Genomic DNA, 20,766 nt, shown 5'->3' with positions numbered 1-20,766 from the left:
ACACTGAACTATGCTTTGGTTTAGTTCTTAGACTCCAGAGACAATTATAAGGGCTCTACTGGGTATAGAAATTTGTACACGAAGATAGTGAATGATCAATAAAGGATCTACCCCTTCCAGTGAAGGAAGAGAATTTTCAATGCTGATCCACTTATGCTAGTTCAGGAATCTCTAGCCAGAGTGAATGAAATTAGAAAGGAGTTTCTAATTTACATTAAATAGACCTAAGCATAGTGAATGGGAAAGCAAATGATTAAATAAGATAGGCTTGACACAAGTTCCATGCCTTGTATTTAATCGTGACATTGCAGGGTGGAAGGAATTGGTTGTACGGTAACTACTCACTTAAGGGGTTCTTGGTATTCTAAGCAGTGAATTCGTATTATCCGGATAGTCGCGATATGCTGAGAAGTATCCCTCACGATATAGAATAAATATGATTAATTAATTAATCATATTTAATGAATTAGAGAATTTATATAAATAATGATAAAATAGTTTTATTATTATTTATTTCTACTACCGTCTTAATATTGAACCTACAGGGTCACACCATAAAAGAGAATAATTTAATGGTGGAGGAATTAATTAATAATGGCTGGTAATTATTTATTTGTGAAATAAATAATTAATTAGCAAATTTAATAATTGATTACATGAAATGTAATTAATTATAAATTAATTAAGAAAAGTTCTTAATATTATTAATTAAGAATTTAATTTTGGAAATTAAATCAAGTGAGAGAATTATTTCTAAAGTGTTTATAAAAAGGATTAATAATTAAAAGGTGTTTTGATTATTAGTTAATAGGTTAATAAGAATAAAGGGTTAATAATAATAATATTTTATGGGAAAATTTTCAACTGAAAATTTTCCCTTATAAACCCTTATCTTGCCTCAACCTAAAAAGTTAAGAAAAGCCTAATTCTCCCACCCCTTCCTCCTCCATTACATTGATCTCTTAGTAAAAACCGGTGGGGTGCTTCACACATGAGGAGCAGCTGCTAGGGATCTCCGCTCGTCGTTCTTGGATTGCTATTAAAGACATTCATCTTTCCATTAACGTAAAGCTTCTTAAGGTAAACATACTGAACTACGAATTAAATATTATTTTTCGCATGGATCCTGCGGAGGGTTTCGGTTTTTTTTAAGATTTAAATTTACGTTTTCGTTGCGTTTATGTGCTAAAAACCCTTCAATGGCATCAGAGCTACTTGCGAAAAGTTTTTAATTCATTTATGTGTTTAATTGTTTTCGATATATGAGCATGTACGTGATTCGCCATGATTTGATGTTGATATAATATGTTTATATATGTGTGGTTTTGAATATATGATATTCATATGAGTTGTACAATCATAAGATGATTATATAATCTGTATATATACTGATATATACATGATTTATGTTTTTTCTAATTATGAGAATCATATTAGATACGGATTCTGAATTGGCTGCTGCAGATTTGCTGAAATCTCGGTCTGGTGTCCGATTTACGCAAACGAATACCCTATTCCATAGGTAAACGAGCGTCTGAACAAAACCGATAGCTTAAGCTATCAACGACTCGTCTGTAAGGCGTTTGACGTTGTTTACTGCCCGTAAACAGTGATTCTTGTTTTTCTGATTTGATTCTGATTTTTCTGATTTTTGTCATATTTTTTTTTATGATTAGATCATGGATAATATGATATGTTAAGATCAGATTATGTGTTTTAACATGCTTTTATGTGTTGTATGAGCATGGTGGATGGTTATGGCCTTTCGACCTTAGTGTAATGGTTTTGGTTTTGGTTTTAAATATAACTTACATGTCGTCAATCTTTGTAATTATAAATCTCGAATGTAACTCGAGTTATTCTTGTAAGTTCATTAGATTAGTTTTACTTTCAATCATGTAATGTAATTGAAGACTCAAGAAGGCTATCCAATGGAGGTGATACAAAGAAGAAGACGAGGCATACAAGAAGTCTAAACAAAGAAGAAGACTTATATAATAAGTAGTTATATTTATTTCCGACACCATATTAGATTGACCTTGATCTTTATCATGAGCTTGATAAAGATCACATAGGATGGGGCCATAACCAAACACATTTACTTTATTGCACTTTACATTTACTTATTTATTTAATTTTATATATGAGATATATGCCTATGTTTACCATGCGATGATAGATTTAGGTGAACTTAAATCAATATAAGGCATGCTCTAGAAAATCTAGAATAGGAATCGTTTCTTGCCTTAACAATAATATTATGAATACAATCATGAGATTCTTGTGTTTATGAAACACGTAATTAAATATTAATTTTCAATATAGAGAGAAATGATGATTCTGTCAAAAGCAGATTTCTATCTGTAAGAAGGGGGTATTAAGTGACGCCTCTTGACAATGCTCCCCCCGATCTGGGAATCATCTGATTATCGATTATTGATTTGAAATATTTAATTAAAAGAAAGAATCTCTTTATAATATGATTATGATTGTGACATAATATAATCCTTTTAAAATTAAATAATATCAAGTAGTAATTGGCCAATGACACAACGTGCTTGTGTCGGTCAAAGCCTTCCAACATGGTAGAAAGTAGTTCTTATTTTTAAATCATTGTCGTTTCGTGCTACGGTCGAGGGCTTTGATTTCGAAATAAGAAATACTTGTCTATTACATAGAGATGTGTACATTGAATTAGAATCTAAAGGTCGTTACGTGCTACAGCCGTGGGCCGTTGGAGACTGATTCAATTGTACGAAATGTTGGGTTAGACTTGACTTAGAATATTGAGTTTGTCGTGCTACAGCTGTGACTCAACTATTCAAGAGGCTAAAGTTTTATTAGGGAATAACATAAGATGTAATTGACAAGAGTTGTCTGCCTATTGAACATCACATGACGTTTCGTGCTACAGCCGAGGTTGTGTGATGGAATGTAGGATCCCTATTCCCACTAGCATTATGAATGCTTAATTTTCACTTAGGGGTTGTATAAATTAGATAAACTAGTGGGAGCCACTTATGAATAAAGAACCGATTCATATAGTGTCTTAAAATGAAATTGAATATTTGCTAAGTGTTGTTATGTGTTCATCATTTACAGATTTACTATATTCGTTATGTCTTCTGCACTATCACTCCGGAGTATACTAGATGCTCACAAGTTGACTGGTCCTAATTTTGTTGACTGGCTTGGAAACTTGAGAATTGTTCTTAGGGTTGAGCAGCTGGAATATGTGCTTGACTCACCTAAGCCTACTGAACCTGCTAGCGATGCACATAATGATGAACATGTTGTGTATCGTAAGTGGATAGATGATGCAAATGTTGCTCAATGCATCATGCTAGCTTCCATGAACATTGAGCTACAGAAGCAACATGAGCATATGGATGCTCACACTATCCTTATGCATCTACAAGAGTTGTATGATGTGGCAAGGAGGACAGCTCGATATGAGATATCGAAGGAACTGTTCGGTTGTAGGATGTCTGAGGGATCATCTGTGAATGACCATGTACTTAAGATGATAAATTTGATTGAACGTCTTGGACAACTTGGTTTTGCCATGGATGGGGAGCTGAGCCAAGACTTGGTCTTGCAATCACTTCCGAGTTCGTTCTCGCAGTTTGTTATGAACTTTCACATGAATAAGCTGGATGTCAGCCTGCCTGAACTCCACAACATGTTGAAGACTGCGGAATCAAATTTTCCCCCTAAGAATAGTTCTGTTCTTCTAACTGGTGAAGGTTCTAATCCTAAGAAAAGGAAGAAGAACCCTTCCAAGAAGAAGAAAGTAGGTGAGAAAAAGCCGGCTTCCACCAAAAGCTGAAGACCCCGAGAGCAAAGTTGTTTGCTTTCACTATAACAAGGTAGGGCACTGGAAGATGAACTGTAAGGTTTACCTTGCAGAATTGAAGAAGAAGAAGGGTAGTGAGACTACCGCTTCTGATTCAGGTATGTTCATGATCGAAGTTAATATGTCACTAAGTCAAATTTCTACTTGGGTATTAGATACCGCATGTGGTTCTCATATTTGCAATTCGTTGCAGGGACTAAGGAGAAGTAGGACTCTTGAAGAAGAGGAGGTGATTCTACGGATGGGAAATGGAGCAAGAGTTGTTGTTGAAGCTGTAGGATCATTTCATTTACATATGCCTACGGGCAAGACTATTGTTCTAAATAATTGTTATTTTGTTCCCTCGATTGTGAGGAATATTATTTCTATTCCATGTTAGACTTGGCTGGATTTTCGTTTGTTATTCAGAATGATAAATGTTCAATTCTTACAGATAACATTCTTTATGGAAGTGGTATTTTAAACAATGGTCTGTATGTATGTGACGTAGAGCATAATTTACTTCAAATTGAACACACTAATAAAAGAAAAAGGGATGATGAAAATCTCACTTTCTTGTGGCACTGCGGACTTGGTCATATTACTGAAAATAGACTGCGAACATTGCATAAGGAAGGGTTACTTGACCCCTTTGATTTTGAATCATATCCTATATGCGAGTCTTGTCTATTGGGTAAAATGACCAAATATCCATTTAGTGGACATGGAGAGAGGGCTGCAAATTTGCTAGGATTGGTACACACAGATGTATGTGGACCAATGTCTACGCAAGCCATGGGTGGATTTTCATACTTCATTGCTTTCATAGATGATCGATCTAGATTCAGATATGTGTATTTGATGAAACACAAGTCTGAAGCCTTTGAAAAGTTCAAAGAATATAAGTATGAAGTGGAGAAACAAACCAAACATAGTATTATAACTCTTCCATCAGATCAAGGATGGTGAATACTTGAATGGAAAGTTTCTATCTTATCTCAAAGAGAATGGATTAGTCTCCCAGTGGACTCCTCCATATACTCCACAGTTGAATGGGGTATCCGAAAGGAGAAATCGAACTTTGTTAGACATGGTTCGGTCCATGATGAGCTATGCGAATCTTCCAGTATTCTTGTGGGGTTATGCATTAGAAACCTCAGCATATTTACTGAATAAGGTGCCTTCCAAATCTGTTCCTCAAATTCCATATGAGATATGGAAAGAAAGGAAACCGAGTCTTAAACACGTTAAGATTTGGGGATGTCCAGCTTATGTCAAGAAAGTTGACCCAGATAAGCTGGAATCTCGATCCGTAAAATATAATTTTGTGGGATATCCTAAAGAGACTTTAGGTTATTAATTTTACACCGATCATCGGGTGTTTGTCTCCAGACATGCTACCTTCTTGGAAAAGCAATTTATCATTGAAGGAAACAGTGGGAGCAAAATTGAACTTCATGAAGGTCAAGAAGCACAAACTACTAAGGATCAAGTGGAAACACCTGTTCAGACTGAACAACCTTCTGTGGAACAGCCCATTCGTAGGTCAGGGAGAGTGTCTCGCTAAACTGAGAGGTATTATGGCCTTGTCGTTGAGAATGACAATGAATTTTCAATCATTGATGATGACGACCCTATGACCTATAATGAGGCTATGAGTACTGTTGACTCAAAGAAATGGCATAGTGCCATGAAATCTGAAATGGAAGGAATCTATGTATAGCAACCAAGTATGGACTCTGGTTGAGGCGCCTGAAGGTGTGAAGCCTATTGGGTGCAAGTGGGTATACAAAAGAAAGATTGGAGCAGATGGCCAGGTGGAGACCTATAAGGCCTGGCTCGTGGCAAAAGGATTCAGACAAAGGCAAGGGATTGACTTTGATGAAACTTTTTTGCCTGTAGCCCTGTTAAAATCAATTCGGATTTTTCTTACGATTGCTGCTTACTACGACTATGAGATCTGGCAAATGGACGTGAAAACGGCCTTTCTCAATGGGAAACTTGAAGAGGAAGTGTATATGACACAACCAGAGGGCTTTCTTTCCAAGGGCAATGAACACCTAGTGTGTAAGCTTCTGCGAACCATATATGGTTTAAAGCAAGCTTCTCGTAGATGGAACATCCGTTTTGATGAGACAATCAAAGAGTTTGGTTTTATCAAAAACATAGATGAACCATGTGTCTACAAAAGGGTTAGTGGGACCGCGGTAACATTTCTTGTATTGTATTGAAAAAGGAGACGTCAAGAGAGTTGACACACATAACAATGTAGCAGACCCACTCACAAAGCCACTTTCTCAAAGTCACTTTGATCGTCATAAAGACAAGATGTGTATTAGATACCAGAGTGATTGGCTTTAGTACAACTGGGAGATTGAAAGAGATGTGTCCTAAGTCCAATCATGTATGAGGATTTAGGAATAACTTTTATGTAATCTGTTTTGATTTCATTGACATTAATAAAAGACTTGTTTTGGTTTTATTGCGGGCTTTATCTATTTAAGTGTTTAAATAAGATATACCATAGTTTAGAGTAAAGCTTTTATGGATTATGATGGGATCATAATAATGAGACCTAAAAGATGATAACTCTGAACTTAAATATTTCCTGGTCGTAGGATTACTAACTGGTAATTGGTAATCCGCAAAGATCGGTACATACTATACTTGCTTCATTATGAAGGATATCTGTTCTCATAGACATTTGTGTGGTGACACTATAGCTAGTATGTAGGTGCTTATTATAGAATAAGTTCACTGAACATGACTCACACAGCTGAACAACTATTGGAGTTCACTCACGTGTCGGCAGTAGTTTACATAGTGATAGTTGTACAAGTATCCTTAGACTTGAGGTCATCATAGTCATCTTGTGTACACTGAACTATGTTTTGGTTTAGTTCTTAGTCTCCGGGGATAATTATAAGGGCTCTACTGGGTCTAGGAATTTGTACACGAAGATAGTGAATGATCAATAAAGGATCTACCCCTTCCAGTGAAGGAAGAGAATGTTCAATGCTGATCCACTTATGCTAGTTCAGGAATCTCTGGCCAGAGTGAATGAAATTAGAAAGGAGTTTCTAATTTACATTAAATAGAACTAAGCATAGTGAATGGGAAAGCAAATGATTAAATAAGATAGGCTTGACACAAGTTCCATGCCTTGTATTTAATCGTGATATTGCAGGGTGGAAGGAATTGATTGTACGGTAACTACTCACTTAAGGGGTTCTTGGTATTCTAAGCAGTGAATTCGTATTATCCGGATAGTCGCGATATGCTGAGAAGTATCCCTCACGATGTAGAATAAATATGATTAATTAATTAATCATATTTAATGAATTAGAGAATTTATATAAATAATGATAAAATAGTTTTATTATTATTTATTTCTACTACTGGCTTAATATTGAACCTACAGGGTCACACCATAAAAGAGAATGATTTAATGGTGGAGGAATTAATTAATAATGGCTGGTAATTATTTATTTGTGAAATAAATAATTAATTAGCAAATTTAATAATTGATTAAATGAGATTTAATTAATTATAAATTAATTAAGAAAATTTCTTAATATTATTAATTAAGAATTTAATTTTGGAAATTAAATCAAGTGAGAGAATTATTTCTAAAGTGTTTTCGCAAGGATCCTGCGGAGGGTTTCGGTTTTTTTTAAGATTTAAATTTACGTTTTCGTTGCGTTTATGTGCTAAAAACCCTTCAGAAATAAAGGCCAAGACTTAATTTTTTTGGTAATTGAAAGAATGATTGAGTGTTTATATGTAAAAATCTTTGGATTTGCTTATTGGATTGTTGTTTTGGTTCGAATTAAGGATAAAAGAAAAAGGGAATTAAGTTGATTGATTTTAAAAGCTACAAGTGATAGTTATGGTCGTGAGTAATTAGCTATAAATGAAATTGTGTGCTCGTATGAGTTATAAATGTTTGATATGAGGAATAGTCAAGATTTAGCGAGTATAAGTTGATGATCGAGTATATATATAGAGATATAAAGGCTATGAGAAAATAATGTGTTATGTGATATGTGCATGTGTGTATATAAGCTATACTCGTATAGTTCGAGTCAGAAGTATATTCGAGCTATCGTATTGAGGGAACGTTCTGGGAACGAGATTTGAGAAACTAATTGAGGTTTTGGATTTGATTGTAGATTCAGAACGTGAGGGCATTCAGGCTAGGAAAGGGAAAGGTATACTAGGTGGCAGTAGTTCAACCTTCGTGAAACAGGAAAGCGAATTCAGGCAAGTAACTCTAATTACTTGTATAAATGGTTATAGAGAGAATATTGTCCATACCATGTAGAGTATTGAACTATTAAAATAATGAACCCCTGTTATTGATTTGAGATACCCTGTCTTTGATCTTGTAAAACTGTTATTGATAAGCTTATTGATTCAACCCTTTGGTAACCTATCTTTTCTGTTCAAATTATTTGTTATGCCATGCACTGTTATAAATCCTATAATTACCTTTACGAATCCCTTGTAATGATGCCATATTCTTTGATCACCATATCCCCTATTGATCCTTGGAACAGTCTGATTTTTTTAACTTAAGTACCTTGTTATCATTGATTCAAAACCCCTAGAATTTCATCTTGCTTAACCTTGATTCGTTTCCTTCACTTTGATTTCTTGAAATTGAATCTAAGAATGAGTTTCGACTTGAAAGAGTCCAAATGATTTCATATTCTTGATAATGATAAAATAAAATTTAGAAAACCTACTCTTTTTCCAACTCAAGGTTTTCCAAACGAATTCTTGATGGATTGGATTGGACGTAAGAGGCTAGTGGGACTAGTCCAGTCATGGTAAGAGGCTAGCGGGGCTAGTCCAGTTTGAGGCTGAAATTATGCCTTTGGTACCTTAAAGACCGGATGGAGGTCGGTACGGGCTGATCACCCGTATTATAATGAAACGAAAGATAAAGTGGTCCAATCAAGGGTTCTATATTAATTTTAAAAAGGAATTGAAACTTCCTACTCAGTAATGGATTCTTTGAATAATGAAAATGGTTTATATTGCTTTGAAAAGAGTTGATTGTGATATTGTGAAGCTTGTAGCTCGTGAACCCTGATTCTTAATTCTGTTAATCATTTTACTGATTCCTTATAATGAAAAGGTTGTCGCTTTCCACTTGAAAGATCATTTGTGATCCCGATAATGATTTGCGATGAATATCGGCTTTCACCATGCTTGAGCCTTGTTCCTTGAAAGCCCCAAAATTTTCCCTTCATACCCCTTTTCTTAACCCGAAAGATAGAAATCTGCCACCTAGAACAGATAAAGTAAAATGCCCAGAGATTGGTAAAGTATATTGTGGATTTTATATTGTAGAACTGCTCTATAGTTACTTGCTGAGTTTTATACTCATATATTTTGTTTTAATCTAACCATGGTAGTTAAGCAAGAAGATGGTCAGGCTTAGGCGCACTGCTCGTAAGAGCGTACCTGGTGGTCCCTATCGTGTTGAGGGCTTCCGGTTGCCAGAGCAGGTAGTGGTGTTTTTGAGTGAGCAAGCGCTTAGCCAGAGAGTTGTAAAGATACAATGGGTTATCTATCGGTTCCAAGCCGGAATCGATTATGTTTATTCAATATTATTTTGGGGTTGTAAGTTATATTTTATGATTGATAGTTGTAATCTTGTCTCATACTTTATCATGTTTGATCCTATTAGTAGTTAATCGGGGTTTATGCTTATTTAATTATTAGATTAAAGGTGTGTGGGTCCTCATTTCATAACCCCGAGATTGAGGGCGTCACAATTTGATTATGAAGAACGCAACGTTTTTAGGGTTTTTCTCTGTAAATTAATGGTTTCGACTGACTGATTGTGATTATACGACTAAAATGAAATAATAAAAGGGCTATTTATATTTATAGAATATTGGATCGTTAAATTAGTTACTTAGCCGTTAAGTAACTGCAAAAATGATCTGATTTAATACCCGTATTGGATAATTATCCCAACCGGGATTTTTATAAAATACTATATACGAAAATAATATAATAATATCCCGTCTTTCGAGAATACGGGTTTTGTTGATTTATCGAAATGATTATCGTATCGAAAATCTTGCGGCAGGTCGCGCACGGGTCAAACCGTAATCCGGATCGAAAAAGTCAAAATACGGGAAATGTCCGGAATTATCAGATCAGATTAGGAAGGAGTTTTCGGAAGAGTTTCGGGTTGTAAATACGTAAAAACGGTTAAGGTTGGACGATTCCCGGCTTTATAAAATAGTTTTGTAATTATTCAGAAAATAATTAATAAATAAATCATTATAAAATCATATAACACTCCAAAAATTACCAGGAAAATACCATAATTATCTATATTTTATTCTGGACATAACAAAATTAATATACCTATATTTTACAACAAATAAACATCCACTTATCAACACCAATCATCAGATAATTCACCAAAAATCACATAATAATCACATAATAATCGTTTATCGATAAAAAAAATTACGCGCTATGTCCCAGATATTACACAACTGAGCCATCAAATAAGAAGATATTTCTTGATTTTTACGGATCTTCAAATTGTTGGGTTGATCTTTCTTGAATTTGTCAGCAATTGTCTTATCTTCAGAGTGATGTCTATGAGCGTGTCGCCAGCTTCCAGCTCCTTCGACTAAGCTTCTTCAAAATTATTTAAAGAATCTTCCATCTGGTGGAGTTATTCCAACAAACCACCGTTATTGAAGTGCAACGGCTGTTGTTCATCTTCACATTTCTTGGAACGTCCATCTTCCTCTCGCTTGAAGCGTCCATCTTCATGTCTCTTGAAGCATCCATATTCATATCGCTTGATGCATCCATATTCATGTTGCTTGATGAATCCATTTTCATGTCACCTGAAGCATCCATCTTAAATAGCCTTATTCCATTGAAAACCACGGGAATTGTGGCCTTCGTTGTCACGAGATTTATGACAACCTTTATGTCTGTTTTTATTAAAGCTGTAGCCGTTCTTGCGAGAGTTTCCACCATTATTAGGACATTTTCTTCCTCCTAAGATTCGATTTGATATAAGCCCCTCTTTCTAGCGCGGATTTGTTAACGAAGGAATTTGATCAACAAACTTTTAAGGTTCGCGGCCGGAATCAAGATCTTCAGCGGTGGTCGTTGATCGGAGAAATTACCAGAATGCATTGATTTGTGATTAAGAAATGGCTAAAATTGTTAGGGTTTATATTTTTCTTCTAAGAGCTCACAAACACGTACCCTCAAAATGTGCATATGTACCTCCTTTTATAGAGGATCATGTCGGTCGTAGTTCTTGGGAAATAAGAAACCAATATGGACATGGCTTCTCATTTCGAGGCCCAATAGGAGTTGTCAAACCAACTTCCTATTATATCCCGAACATTGAATTGCATTAGCAGTGCCCATCGATGCGGCCTAGTCACAAAGGCCAAAGGCTCGATTACGATTTCAGAATTTCACGAATAGGGAAACTCCCCAACAGGTGGATATCACATTATAGCCATGAGTTACCGAAATTGCATAGGCGCATCCTCGCTACCGGATGAGGATAACCCACCATAATACAGAACAACTGATCCCAAGCGTATAAGTGCAAAGTGCTAGATAACCCCAAAATCTCCCAGCGAGGACAACCCTTCGAATGCAGAGACAGGACTCCCGAAGCACAACCTGAATGTTAACGATCGTTCCCCTACGAGGATAACTTGCAAGACTACAAAACGACACATTTAATACATTTTTTGGGAGAACGGGCTCCCGGAGTCCCTTCGCACCCTTAGTCCTTCTCTTCACTTGTGTAATTCTTGTGTTTAATTCTCTTTCTATTTAAGTTGTGGTAGTAACCTTCTAACTTATTAGTTTCATCTATTTCATATTGCGGAGCCGCGGCCACGTCGTGCAGTTATATAGCACGGGGCGCACTTTATGGGGTCCGGGGACGCCTCGGAGCCTGGATCATTTTTTGCTTTTTGATAGTTGTTTCGGTCTTTCTTAGCTTTGGTATACGTTTTGTGGACTTCATTATCAATACCTACCTTCGTCGTCTTCTTATACTATAGCGACTGTCATATGCCTCCCTTGTTATAATCGTTGCAAATATCCGTTGTAGTAACCATCATGAACTTTTATGTAGAATTTCATGAATCGTTGTCGTAATTTCTCATCGTTGATGGTCGGTACAAACGGTCGCCTCACATGGGCTAGCACCATGTAGAGCGCACCCGGGGCTGTGAAGATGTTTTTTTCGAAGCACGTCCTTCATTCTAGATGATAATCCGATCGATCCATTTTTTAAAACCCGATAAAATAATTGTGACGATTTTATATCATAAAAGTGTACCAGCAAACACCACTATATATATTTTTATTTTTTCCCAGCCAACCAAACATGCTAGCTTTGCAAAATTCGGATTCAGCCATGCCATTTCTGTTTTTTTAAACCGATTGAGCAACTATGCCAGAACACCAAGCCGATATGTATGTATGAATTTAATAAAGAAATAATTCAAACCTGCTAAAAAGACTGACAAAAACTTATTACATGTAACAACCAAACTGTAGCATTTACTTCAAGTTCTCTCTTTCTTATATATATCGACTAAATCTCACCTGTTTACAAATACTATAACCTACTAATACTTGCAAGCACATTACAACTATTGGACAAATACTTTTATTTACACCAATAGGTAAGTGTGGTTAATCATTCTTCCGCATGGCTTTATCATTATCCATGTCTACAATTTTTACAGTACTGGTGTTGCAAGTAGTTGTAGCAAGTCTTGGCCTAAAAGCCGAGGCTCGAGCTTTCTTTGTGTTCGGAGACTCCCTGGTTGACAATGGCAATAATAATTATTTGGCTACGACAGCTCGTGCTGATGCACCTCCTTATGGCATTGATTTTCCTACTCATCGAGCCACTGGTCGTTTCTCAAATGGACTCAACATTCCTGATCTCATCAGTTAGGCTTCGTTTATTTTGTCCTTTTGTATTTTACATTTGTAACTTGTTAAGACGAATGCATGCATTCTTCATGTAACTCAAAATTAAATTTACTACTAGTGCCAGAAATTAAACTGTCAAGTAAATGTTTTAGCTATGGTAATTTTGCATGGAAAAGATTGTGTGCTAGTGATGGAGCTAGTGAAGTATAAGTGACGAGGCCGCAAGGCATAAGACTACTTGTATAGTGAATCTAGCTACTCAATTCTTACATGTATCTATAATATTTCAGGTGAGAGAATTGGTTCGGAACCTACATTGCCATACCTGAGTCCCGAGCTCCAAGGTGAAAAGCTTCTTGTTGGAGCTAATTTCGCTTCTGCAGGAATTGGAATACTTAACGATACTGGAGTCCAATTTGTAAGTACTTTAATTTTCATTAACATGTTTAGGCTCTTCTAACTAATTTACTAACTAATTAGTGTGTCATCTCTATATCTGTATTTCCTTAATTTTTTGTTCACCATAAGTACTCAAAAATTCTACTACATAAATATTCTTTATGGGGGATTTTATTTATAAAACGAGCAAATTTGTACGTACAAAAAAAAAACAAAAAATACTAGATATGATTCAAGTTAACTCTAGTTAAGAAAGTGTAATTAGGGTTTTATTGAACAAAGAGTACTGCTAGCTGATTATCCAATTCATAAAATGAAGTGTGGCCTTGACTTGCAAAATTACTTGAGGTAATTAATTAACTAGTACATAATAATAAACATGGAATGAGTTTTGCAGGTTGACATGATTCGGATGCCCTTACAGTTGAGGTACTTTGAACAATACCAGCAAAGAGTGAGTGGTTTGATTGGAGAAGAGCAGGCAAAGAAACTTGTACGCGAATCACTTGTTCTCATCACATTGGGAGGCAATGATTTTGTCAACAATTATTTCTTGGTACCTTTATCTGCCAGGTCTCGCCAATACAATCTCCCCAATTATGTCACCTTCATCATCTCCGAATACCGCAAAATTTTACAGGTAACCAATGTTATATTTCATCTCTTTCCAAAACTCGTCTTCATGTTTTATTTGAGTAATTAACTTGTTGCTTGTCTAAGGTTTTTACATATGCATTTTTTATCTTTTAGCACGGATTGAGGAGTGCTGGGAAGCTAGCCAATAGGAGTACTCTATACAGATTTTAAGGACATATTATCAATCAAGACGATAGTTAATTTTTCCACCCATTTCACCAGCTTTTCAATTTCATTTAATGCGATTCATGTGCTTCTTACAAAGACTGAAACACCTATTTCTTCAATATACGACTCTCACTTTCATCTCTTGCACTGAGATCTTTAATAATGGTCGACGTTTTTTACATAGATCTTTGTATGAAATTTTATAACTCAAAGAACCTCACTAATATAGTACGTAGTAGTGGTATCTATTACTTCAACAACATCCCTGAATGTATTGCAGTTGAGTTAACATTAAAATCAAGGAAAAATTATGAAATTTATGACTGTTTTGTAGCTTTAGTGCTGATTGATTACTTACCCCCTTGAATACATTGCACAATTAAAATTAATATCTTTCTTCAATATGGTCATCAACTGCTCTGTGAAGTCTAAGCTCTGTGAACTCAATCTATTTCTATGGACATATTATTGAAAAATTATTTGGCATCACAATTACTGTCATGGAGTAATAATTGAAATCCATGGTGCAGAGGCTATATGAACAAGGTGCTCGCAGAGTTCTTGTGACAGGAACGGGACCATTAGGTTGCGTGCCAGCAGAACTAGCCCAACGTAGTGTCAATGGAGAATGTGCAGCTCCCCTCCAACAGGCTTCCGCTTTATTCAACCCGCAACTGGTTGAGCTTCTCACGCAACTCAATTCTGAAGTTGGAGATCATGTCTTTATTGCAGCAAATACTAATGAGATGAATCTTGATTTTATCAACAATCCCCAGCAATATGGTATGCACTACTTGATGTTTTTACTTTCGGGTCATTAAAGATTGAAGTGCTCCTGAAAGATTCAGATTCATTATATCTATCTGTTGTATGTTTGGCAGGATTCATAACATCAAAGGTAGCTTGTTGTGGACAAGGAAGATACAATGGAATCGGATTATGTACTCGATTGTCAAACTTGTGCCAGAACAGAGATCTGTATGCATTTTGGGATCCATTTCATCCTTCAGAGAAAGCAAATAAGCTAATTGTTCAACAAATGATGATTGGCTCCCAAAAGTACATGCATCCTATGAATCTCAGCATGATCATTGCAATGGATTCTACAGTTTAATTGGGAATTTAATGGTCTGGCTACGATTATGATATTATCCTCTTATTTTTCATGTTCTGCACGTAATGTAACCCTATTTTCCATTCCCAGGCGATTGAGATTTGATGTGTTTTGGCACAAACAATACCAAACCTATTTATTAATTCCAGTATGTTGGGTAATGTTATTTTTAATTTTTGTTTCTGTATTTTAGATGTGATTGAAAAATAAAATTTTTGAGCAGTTGTTAGGATATTTAAGGATGTTTGGCTGCTAGCAGAATGATCCTTTATTACAATGGAAAAGGGGGTTGTTGGATCTGGAAGGGTCTTTAAGTTTCCATTCAATGCACAGCATTTATATTGTATCTGTTTGTGGACAGTGGACATACAGAAGCTCAACAGAAAATTCATACAGAAGCTCAACAGAAAATTTCCTCTGATCAGGTTATTATCTATATATAAAATATGATTAACTTATTACAATATGACCATGAATCTGAAACACAAATGCATTACCCAATCTATATATAAAGTTCAATACATGTAAAACAATACACGAAACACTCCAATGCCCTGATGAACTGAAAACATCGAAAAGTAGAGAATCACAAGTTGACACATACGACAATAAAATATGATATAGCAAACAAACTACAAGAAATCATTTCTTTGAAGAAGGGTGCGGAGGGGGGATACTCAAGGAATTAAACCTTGGCGTCCATAGCCAGAATGGTGCTGAGATTCATAGGATGCATGTATTCAGTAGTTCCGGTGAGAATTTGTCGCACAATGATTCTGTTTGCCCTTTCAGAAGGGTGAAATGCATCCCAAAACGCGTACAAGTCTCGGTTGGGGCACAAGTTGGATAACGGTGTACATAGTCCCAGTCCGTTGTATGGACCTTGTCCGCAACATGCTATTTTTGATGTCACAAATCCTGCTCAAGTAAAATATAATTAATGTATTTACCGATCAAGATTTATTTCATTTCAACCATATGAAAAAGTACAGGCATTTAGTTGGGGCGGGGCGGGGCGGGGCGGGGGGGGGGGGGGGGGGGGGAATTTACCATAGGCTTGAGGGTCGTGGATAAAGTCCATGTGCATTTGAACAGCATTAACAGCTACAAAAATAGTAGTTCCAATTTCACTGTTCAATTGGTTTATCATTTGAATGAGCTGAGGGTTGAATAAGTTAGCTGCTCTATTCAGTTCTACTGCACATTCCCCGGTTCTGCTTCGTTGCGCTAATTCTGCTGGCACACATCCCATGGGTCCTGTTCCTGTCACCAGAACTCTTCGAGATCCCAGTTCATACAATCTCTGCATGCATCAAATGCATTTCTTTTTTTATATATACATTTCCAAATTATATAAATATGACTACACCTGTTCATATACTACACATCTTTGTACTACAATTGGGTATATGTGCATAGGCCAAGAGATTAGGTGACCACTAATTATAATTCATGCTGGATTAAAGCTGGGTCCTCTGTATATATACATATGTTTTATGTCAATTATTGTGTATCATAAATGATAAAATCTACCCTTCGGACCACCTCATAACGGCAAATTGATTTCATACTCACGCATGTATATTTACTTGCTACAGATAACACACAAGCATATGTAAATATAAGAGATCCTTATTGGTGTAACGTTAATATTATTGTTAAGAATAATGTATATAGATTACCCTTAGGACTTTCTTGTATTCTGAAATGATGTAGACAACGTAGTCTGGGAGAGAAAACTGGCGAGATCTTGCAGAGAAGGGAATCAAATAGTAGTTGTTTACAAAGTCATTGCCTCCGAGAGTGATCAACACAAGTGCTTGGTTTACCAGGGCTTGTGTTTGCTCCACCCCGATTATACTGCTCAGTCGGGTCTGGTACTGTTGAAAGTACTCCAGTTGCTTCGTGATTCTGATTATATTCAGCTGCCATGCAACATCAGCAAAGTAACTTAATACAAGTTGGTAAAATTTTAGAATCAACTCATTGTGCAAATTAAAAACCGTAAGAGATAGCTAGGTAGAGAGAAGGGCAAATCATACAAATTGAATTCCAGTGTCATTGAGGATTCCAATTCCAGCTGAGGCAAAGTTGGCACCAACTAGGAGTCGCTCTCCTGCGAGTTGTGGGCTCAAGTATGGCAACGTGGATTCTGCACCAAGTGCCTCACCTGCAGTACATAGTATATACAATTTTTTATAACTTTTTTTTTATTTGTTGTGTTAAAAATTATATAAAAAGCTAGCAGATACTAAATGTATAATAAAAAATTATATACGATAAATTAAGAAAACAAACATCTATGGTCTATGTTATAATTTAAAACTTAATTGTAGATCATTCGAGTATAATAACAAACTTTAAGTAATGAAAATCTACTATATAGTGCATGGACAAGTAGTCACGTTCATGCTAAAAAATTGAATGCTTAATAACATTTTTTTAATAATGAAAATCGAGTTAATAGTGCGTGGGACAAGGAAAAAGATGAAGCGTACTAATGAGATCGGGGATGTTAAGGCCATTAGAAAAACGACCAGTAGGACGGTGAGTAGGATAATCAATGCCATAAGGAGGTGAGTCAGCACGGGCAGTGGTGGCTAGGTAATCATTGTTGCCATTGTCCACCAGGGAATCTCCGAAAACGAAGAACGCCCTAGCTGCCTGTGCTTGATGGGGAGCAATTAAAACAGCTGAAACACCAAGTACAAGAAAGATGAGGAGTGCCCTCGAAGACAGATTGACTGACGAAATATCCATGACAGAGAGAGAGAGAGAGTATAGATGATCACTGCTTTCTCTGCTATTGTTTTAGTGAATATGTATCTGTCCCCCTCTGGTCAAGTGATGAATGCATTGCAGACTAGGGCTTTATATATATAATGACAAGGGGGTGAAGTGGGTGTCCTGTAATTAATGGCTTCTCCAACCACCATAGCTGCCCTTAAATTATATCATATATGAATAGGGGGCTGTAGCATAACTAAATCAGGACCACATCTACATTGTTTACAGCTCAAGCTGCATCGTCATATTTTACCTAACTTGTTTCTATTGTAACATTTTATCAATCTATCTCTCTTTCTTAATGGAACTTAACTAAACTCTCATACTGGTATCAATAATCGTACACTTGCATAACGTTATTCACTTGTAACAAAACAAGTTACGGCGTTTAAGAACTTACGCGCCCCTGACTCTGTGCTTCTGTTTATTTCTGACGATTAGTCGTTCAGAAATGCACATATATTACTCACCTGTTTGTACGTACTTGCACAGAGAATAGAAGAGAATGTATATCGAAATATAAAGGTTCTGCAGAAGTCTAAATCTGGTCGACTCATGGAACATATCATTAGGGCGTCTTTCTAATTTAATTATAAATTCAGTAGTTATTTTAATAACAATTTTGGACAATAAAAAAGATTTCTTTACTTGAATTTTGAAATTCAAAACAATCAAATAAAAACATGGTAATGATGCTTCCTAGTATTTGTTTATTTAATTAATTTTGACTGATTTAGAGCAAGTCCAATGGTGATGTTAAAATAGATGTAGGATTGAGAGCAAGTCCAATGGTGATGTTAAAATAGATGTAGCTATTGTTATAATTTGAAATCAAAAAATGATTTTTGATGCAAAAATAAAAGTTGCACTCCAATGCTAGTTTCATAACTAGTTTTAAATTTTTATAAATCTTTTAACTTCTACTTAATTTAATATTGTTTTGATATTTTAAGATGTACAAGACAATAATTATTTAATTTTTATTCTCCATTTGTAGTAATAGATGATGTGGTAAGAATGCATGGTTTTAAATATAAAACCAGGATGCATATATCCATATTTGCATTTAAATATAAAACATCTTTGGAGTTGAATATTTTTGTATTTGGTGTTATAATATAACAATAGTATCAAACATAACATTGTATTAGATTTGCTCTTAGTAGATATGGTATGATGTTTTATTCCCCGTGAAAAGAACTATCAATACTAAATGGACTCGGGTGTAGTTAATTTGCCCTTATAAATTTTTGTAATAGTACTTAACCTCGAAAAACAGTAAAAATAAATTTTTTATTCATAGGAGTATTTGACTGCACATCTTGTGAAAATATAGAAAAAAGATAGATTTTATATATAGAAAAATATTTAAGCATGCCCGTATGCTTTTGTCCTGGTTCCGCCACCGTAGACCTCAATTATTTATTTGAAGGATGTATTATTTGCTTCTATGTAGATATGATTAACGTGCTGATGACATAAGACACCTGACATTGCTTCCTTTTCATTATGCAGGGATACTAGTATGCTTAAATAAAGTGCAATAACACACCAAGAATGACAGATTACAAGTTTGTGATTTGAGTGTTTTTTGGGGAACATTGATGTTTAGGCCTAATTGCATATGAGAGTGACTAAGCTATTAATATATAGGACATTTCTTTTTCTGCTTTGTTTTCTCAAATTGAAAGTGATGAGTGTATGATTAGGGAAATCTAATAATCATACATGCGGTCTTAAATGCGTAACAGTTGACATTTTGCATGGGTGGTTAGTGTTACCTTGATTAAAACATCTTAATCGTTGTCATTGCATGATACCCGATCAGCAGCAGCAGCAGCAGCAGCATCCTTTTAATTCCATCATCATCAACAAGATCTTGATTAGATCTCTTTTTATATTTCCTAGCTAGAGGGAATCATTGCCTTTTGGTTTTTAATACAGTTTTGGGGTTCAGAGACAACATTCACGTAGTTTTGCATTACAATTGTTTACACTAATTTAGCAACACTTAAGAAGAAACTCACTCCCACACGCATACTATGTTTTTTAATCATCCATTAGACTAAAGAATACACATGATCACTCCGGCTATTCTGAAGTTTCGGAAGAAAATAATTTAATTCTGATCGGTATTCGGTACTAGCTAATTTAAATATCAAATATAAATATATCAAAAATTAATAGTACAAGGACAGAATATGACCAAACTTAATATGACCAAACTTAATCGTGTACAGGATTAAGAAAAAGTTTATTAGGGTCGTATCTCGAGTCAGATGTAAATTTACCATACTTTCTTATTTGCTTAAATCTCAAAATAGTTACTAAAGTGAAGGGTGTATATATATTAAAAAATTTATTTCAGTTATCGGCATCTCACTTGCACACTCTAGTCTCTAATTAACATTAATGATAGTCTTGTTAGTTTTTGTTGTTGACTTGACGGGAGATGTTATATTCATAACACAAGTTACAGGTGGAGTGACGTGGCAACAAAAAAGGTGAACATTGACTCCAACTAAGCAGGATTGAATTGTAATAAGAAAAAAAAAGAAATTTGAACCGACTGAAATTGTTCAATTGAGAGAGAGATCGTTCATATATTGCGTTTAGGAGTTCGCACTAGTACAAAAAGTACTTTCTGCAACGTAGTTTTAGCGTCGGTTCTTTAAAGAACCGACGCCTAAAGGTACTTCCTGCGTCGGTTGCAAGATTGAACGACGCTAATAGGTATATGTGCACGGCATTTGGTGTCGGTTTTTAATTTAACCGACGCTAAAAGTGTTAATAGCGTCGCTTCTGTAGATAACCGTCGCTTAAAAGTATTTATGGCGTCGTCGTTTACAACCGACGCTAAAAA

At 35.5% G+C, this 20,766-nt stretch overlaps 2 protein-coding genes across 4 annotated transcripts; one reads left to right on the top strand and one right to left on the bottom strand.

Moving 5' to 3' along the window:
- The first annotated feature begins 12,472 nt into the window (after window positions 1–12,472).
- On the top strand, window positions 12,473–15,289 carry LOC141683657 (GDSL esterase/lipase At5g33370-like). 2 transcript variants are annotated; one of them, XM_074488406.1, is made up of 5 exons: window positions 12,473–12,816; window positions 13,090–13,217; window positions 13,596–13,838; window positions 14,533–14,785; window positions 14,884–15,289. In XM_074488406.1, the coding sequence occupies exons 1-5, from the start codon at window positions 12,570–12,572 to the stop codon at window positions 15,114–15,116; spliced, it is 1,104 nt and encodes a 367-aa protein (XP_074344507.1). In that variant the 5' UTR covers window positions 12,473–12,569; the 3' UTR covers window positions 15,117–15,289. The 2 variants fall into 2 exon arrangements, with proteins under 2 accessions (XP_074344507.1, XP_074344508.1); XM_074488407.1 differs by having other exon boundaries at window positions 12,474–12,816; window positions 14,901–15,289.
- A 299-nt stretch (window positions 15,290–15,588) lies between these two features.
- LOC141683656 (GDSL esterase/lipase At5g33370-like) lies at window positions 15,589–17,977 on the bottom strand. 2 transcript variants are annotated; one of them, XM_074488405.1, is made up of 5 exons: window positions 17,615–17,977; window positions 17,159–17,286; window positions 16,799–17,041; window positions 16,166–16,419; window positions 15,589–16,016 (listed from the first exon to the last, which is right to left on the bottom strand). In XM_074488405.1, the coding sequence occupies exons 1-5, from the start codon at window positions 17,874–17,876 to the stop codon at window positions 15,905–15,907; spliced, it is 999 nt and encodes a 332-aa protein (XP_074344506.1). In that variant the 5' UTR covers window positions 17,877–17,977; the 3' UTR covers window positions 15,589–15,904. The 2 variants fall into 2 exon arrangements, with proteins under 2 accessions (XP_074344506.1, XP_074344505.1); XM_074488404.1 differs by having other exon boundaries at window positions 15,589–16,034; window positions 16,167–16,419; window positions 17,615–17,976.
- Window positions 17,978–20,766: the final 2,789 nt, after the last annotated feature.

Source organism: Apium graveolens, chromosome 9, assembly GCF_009905375.1.
Source record: "Apium graveolens cultivar Ventura chromosome 9, ASM990537v1, whole genome shotgun sequence".
Classification (NCBI taxonomy): Eukaryota; Viridiplantae; Streptophyta; class Magnoliopsida; order Apiales; family Apiaceae; genus Apium; species Apium graveolens.
Note: the sequence above shows the minus strand (reverse complement) of the source record. Positions and strands in the feature narration are given on the sequence as shown.

What these genes read in the sequence shown, in the direction of transcription:
- LOC141683656 (XM_074488404.1), bottom strand. Translation starts at nt 17,876, where the DNA reads ATGGATATTTCGTCAGTCAATCTGTCTTCGAGGGCACTCCTCATCTTT. An exon ending in ATGACACTGGAATTCAATTT is followed by an intron (nt 17,042 to 17,158) that starts GTATGATTTGCC and finishes GTTGCATGGCAG; the next exon opens with CTGAATATAATCAGAATCAC. An exon ending in CCACGACCCTCAAGCCTATG is followed by an intron (nt 16,035 to 16,166) that starts GTAAATTCCCCC and finishes TTACTTGAGCAG; the next exon opens with GATTTGTGACATCAAAAATA.
- LOC141683657 (XM_074488406.1), top strand. Translation starts at nt 12,570, where the DNA reads ATGGCTTTATCATTATCCATGTCTACAATTTTTACAGTACTGGTGTTG. An exon ending in ACGATACTGGAGTCCAATTT is followed by an intron (nt 13,218 to 13,595) that starts GTAAGTACTTTA and finishes TGAGTTTTGCAG; the next exon opens with GTTGACATGATTCGGATGCC. An exon ending in CAACAATCCCCAGCAATATG is followed by an intron (nt 14,786 to 14,883) that starts GTATGCACTACT and finishes TATGTTTGGCAG; the next exon opens with GATTCATAACATCAAAGGTA.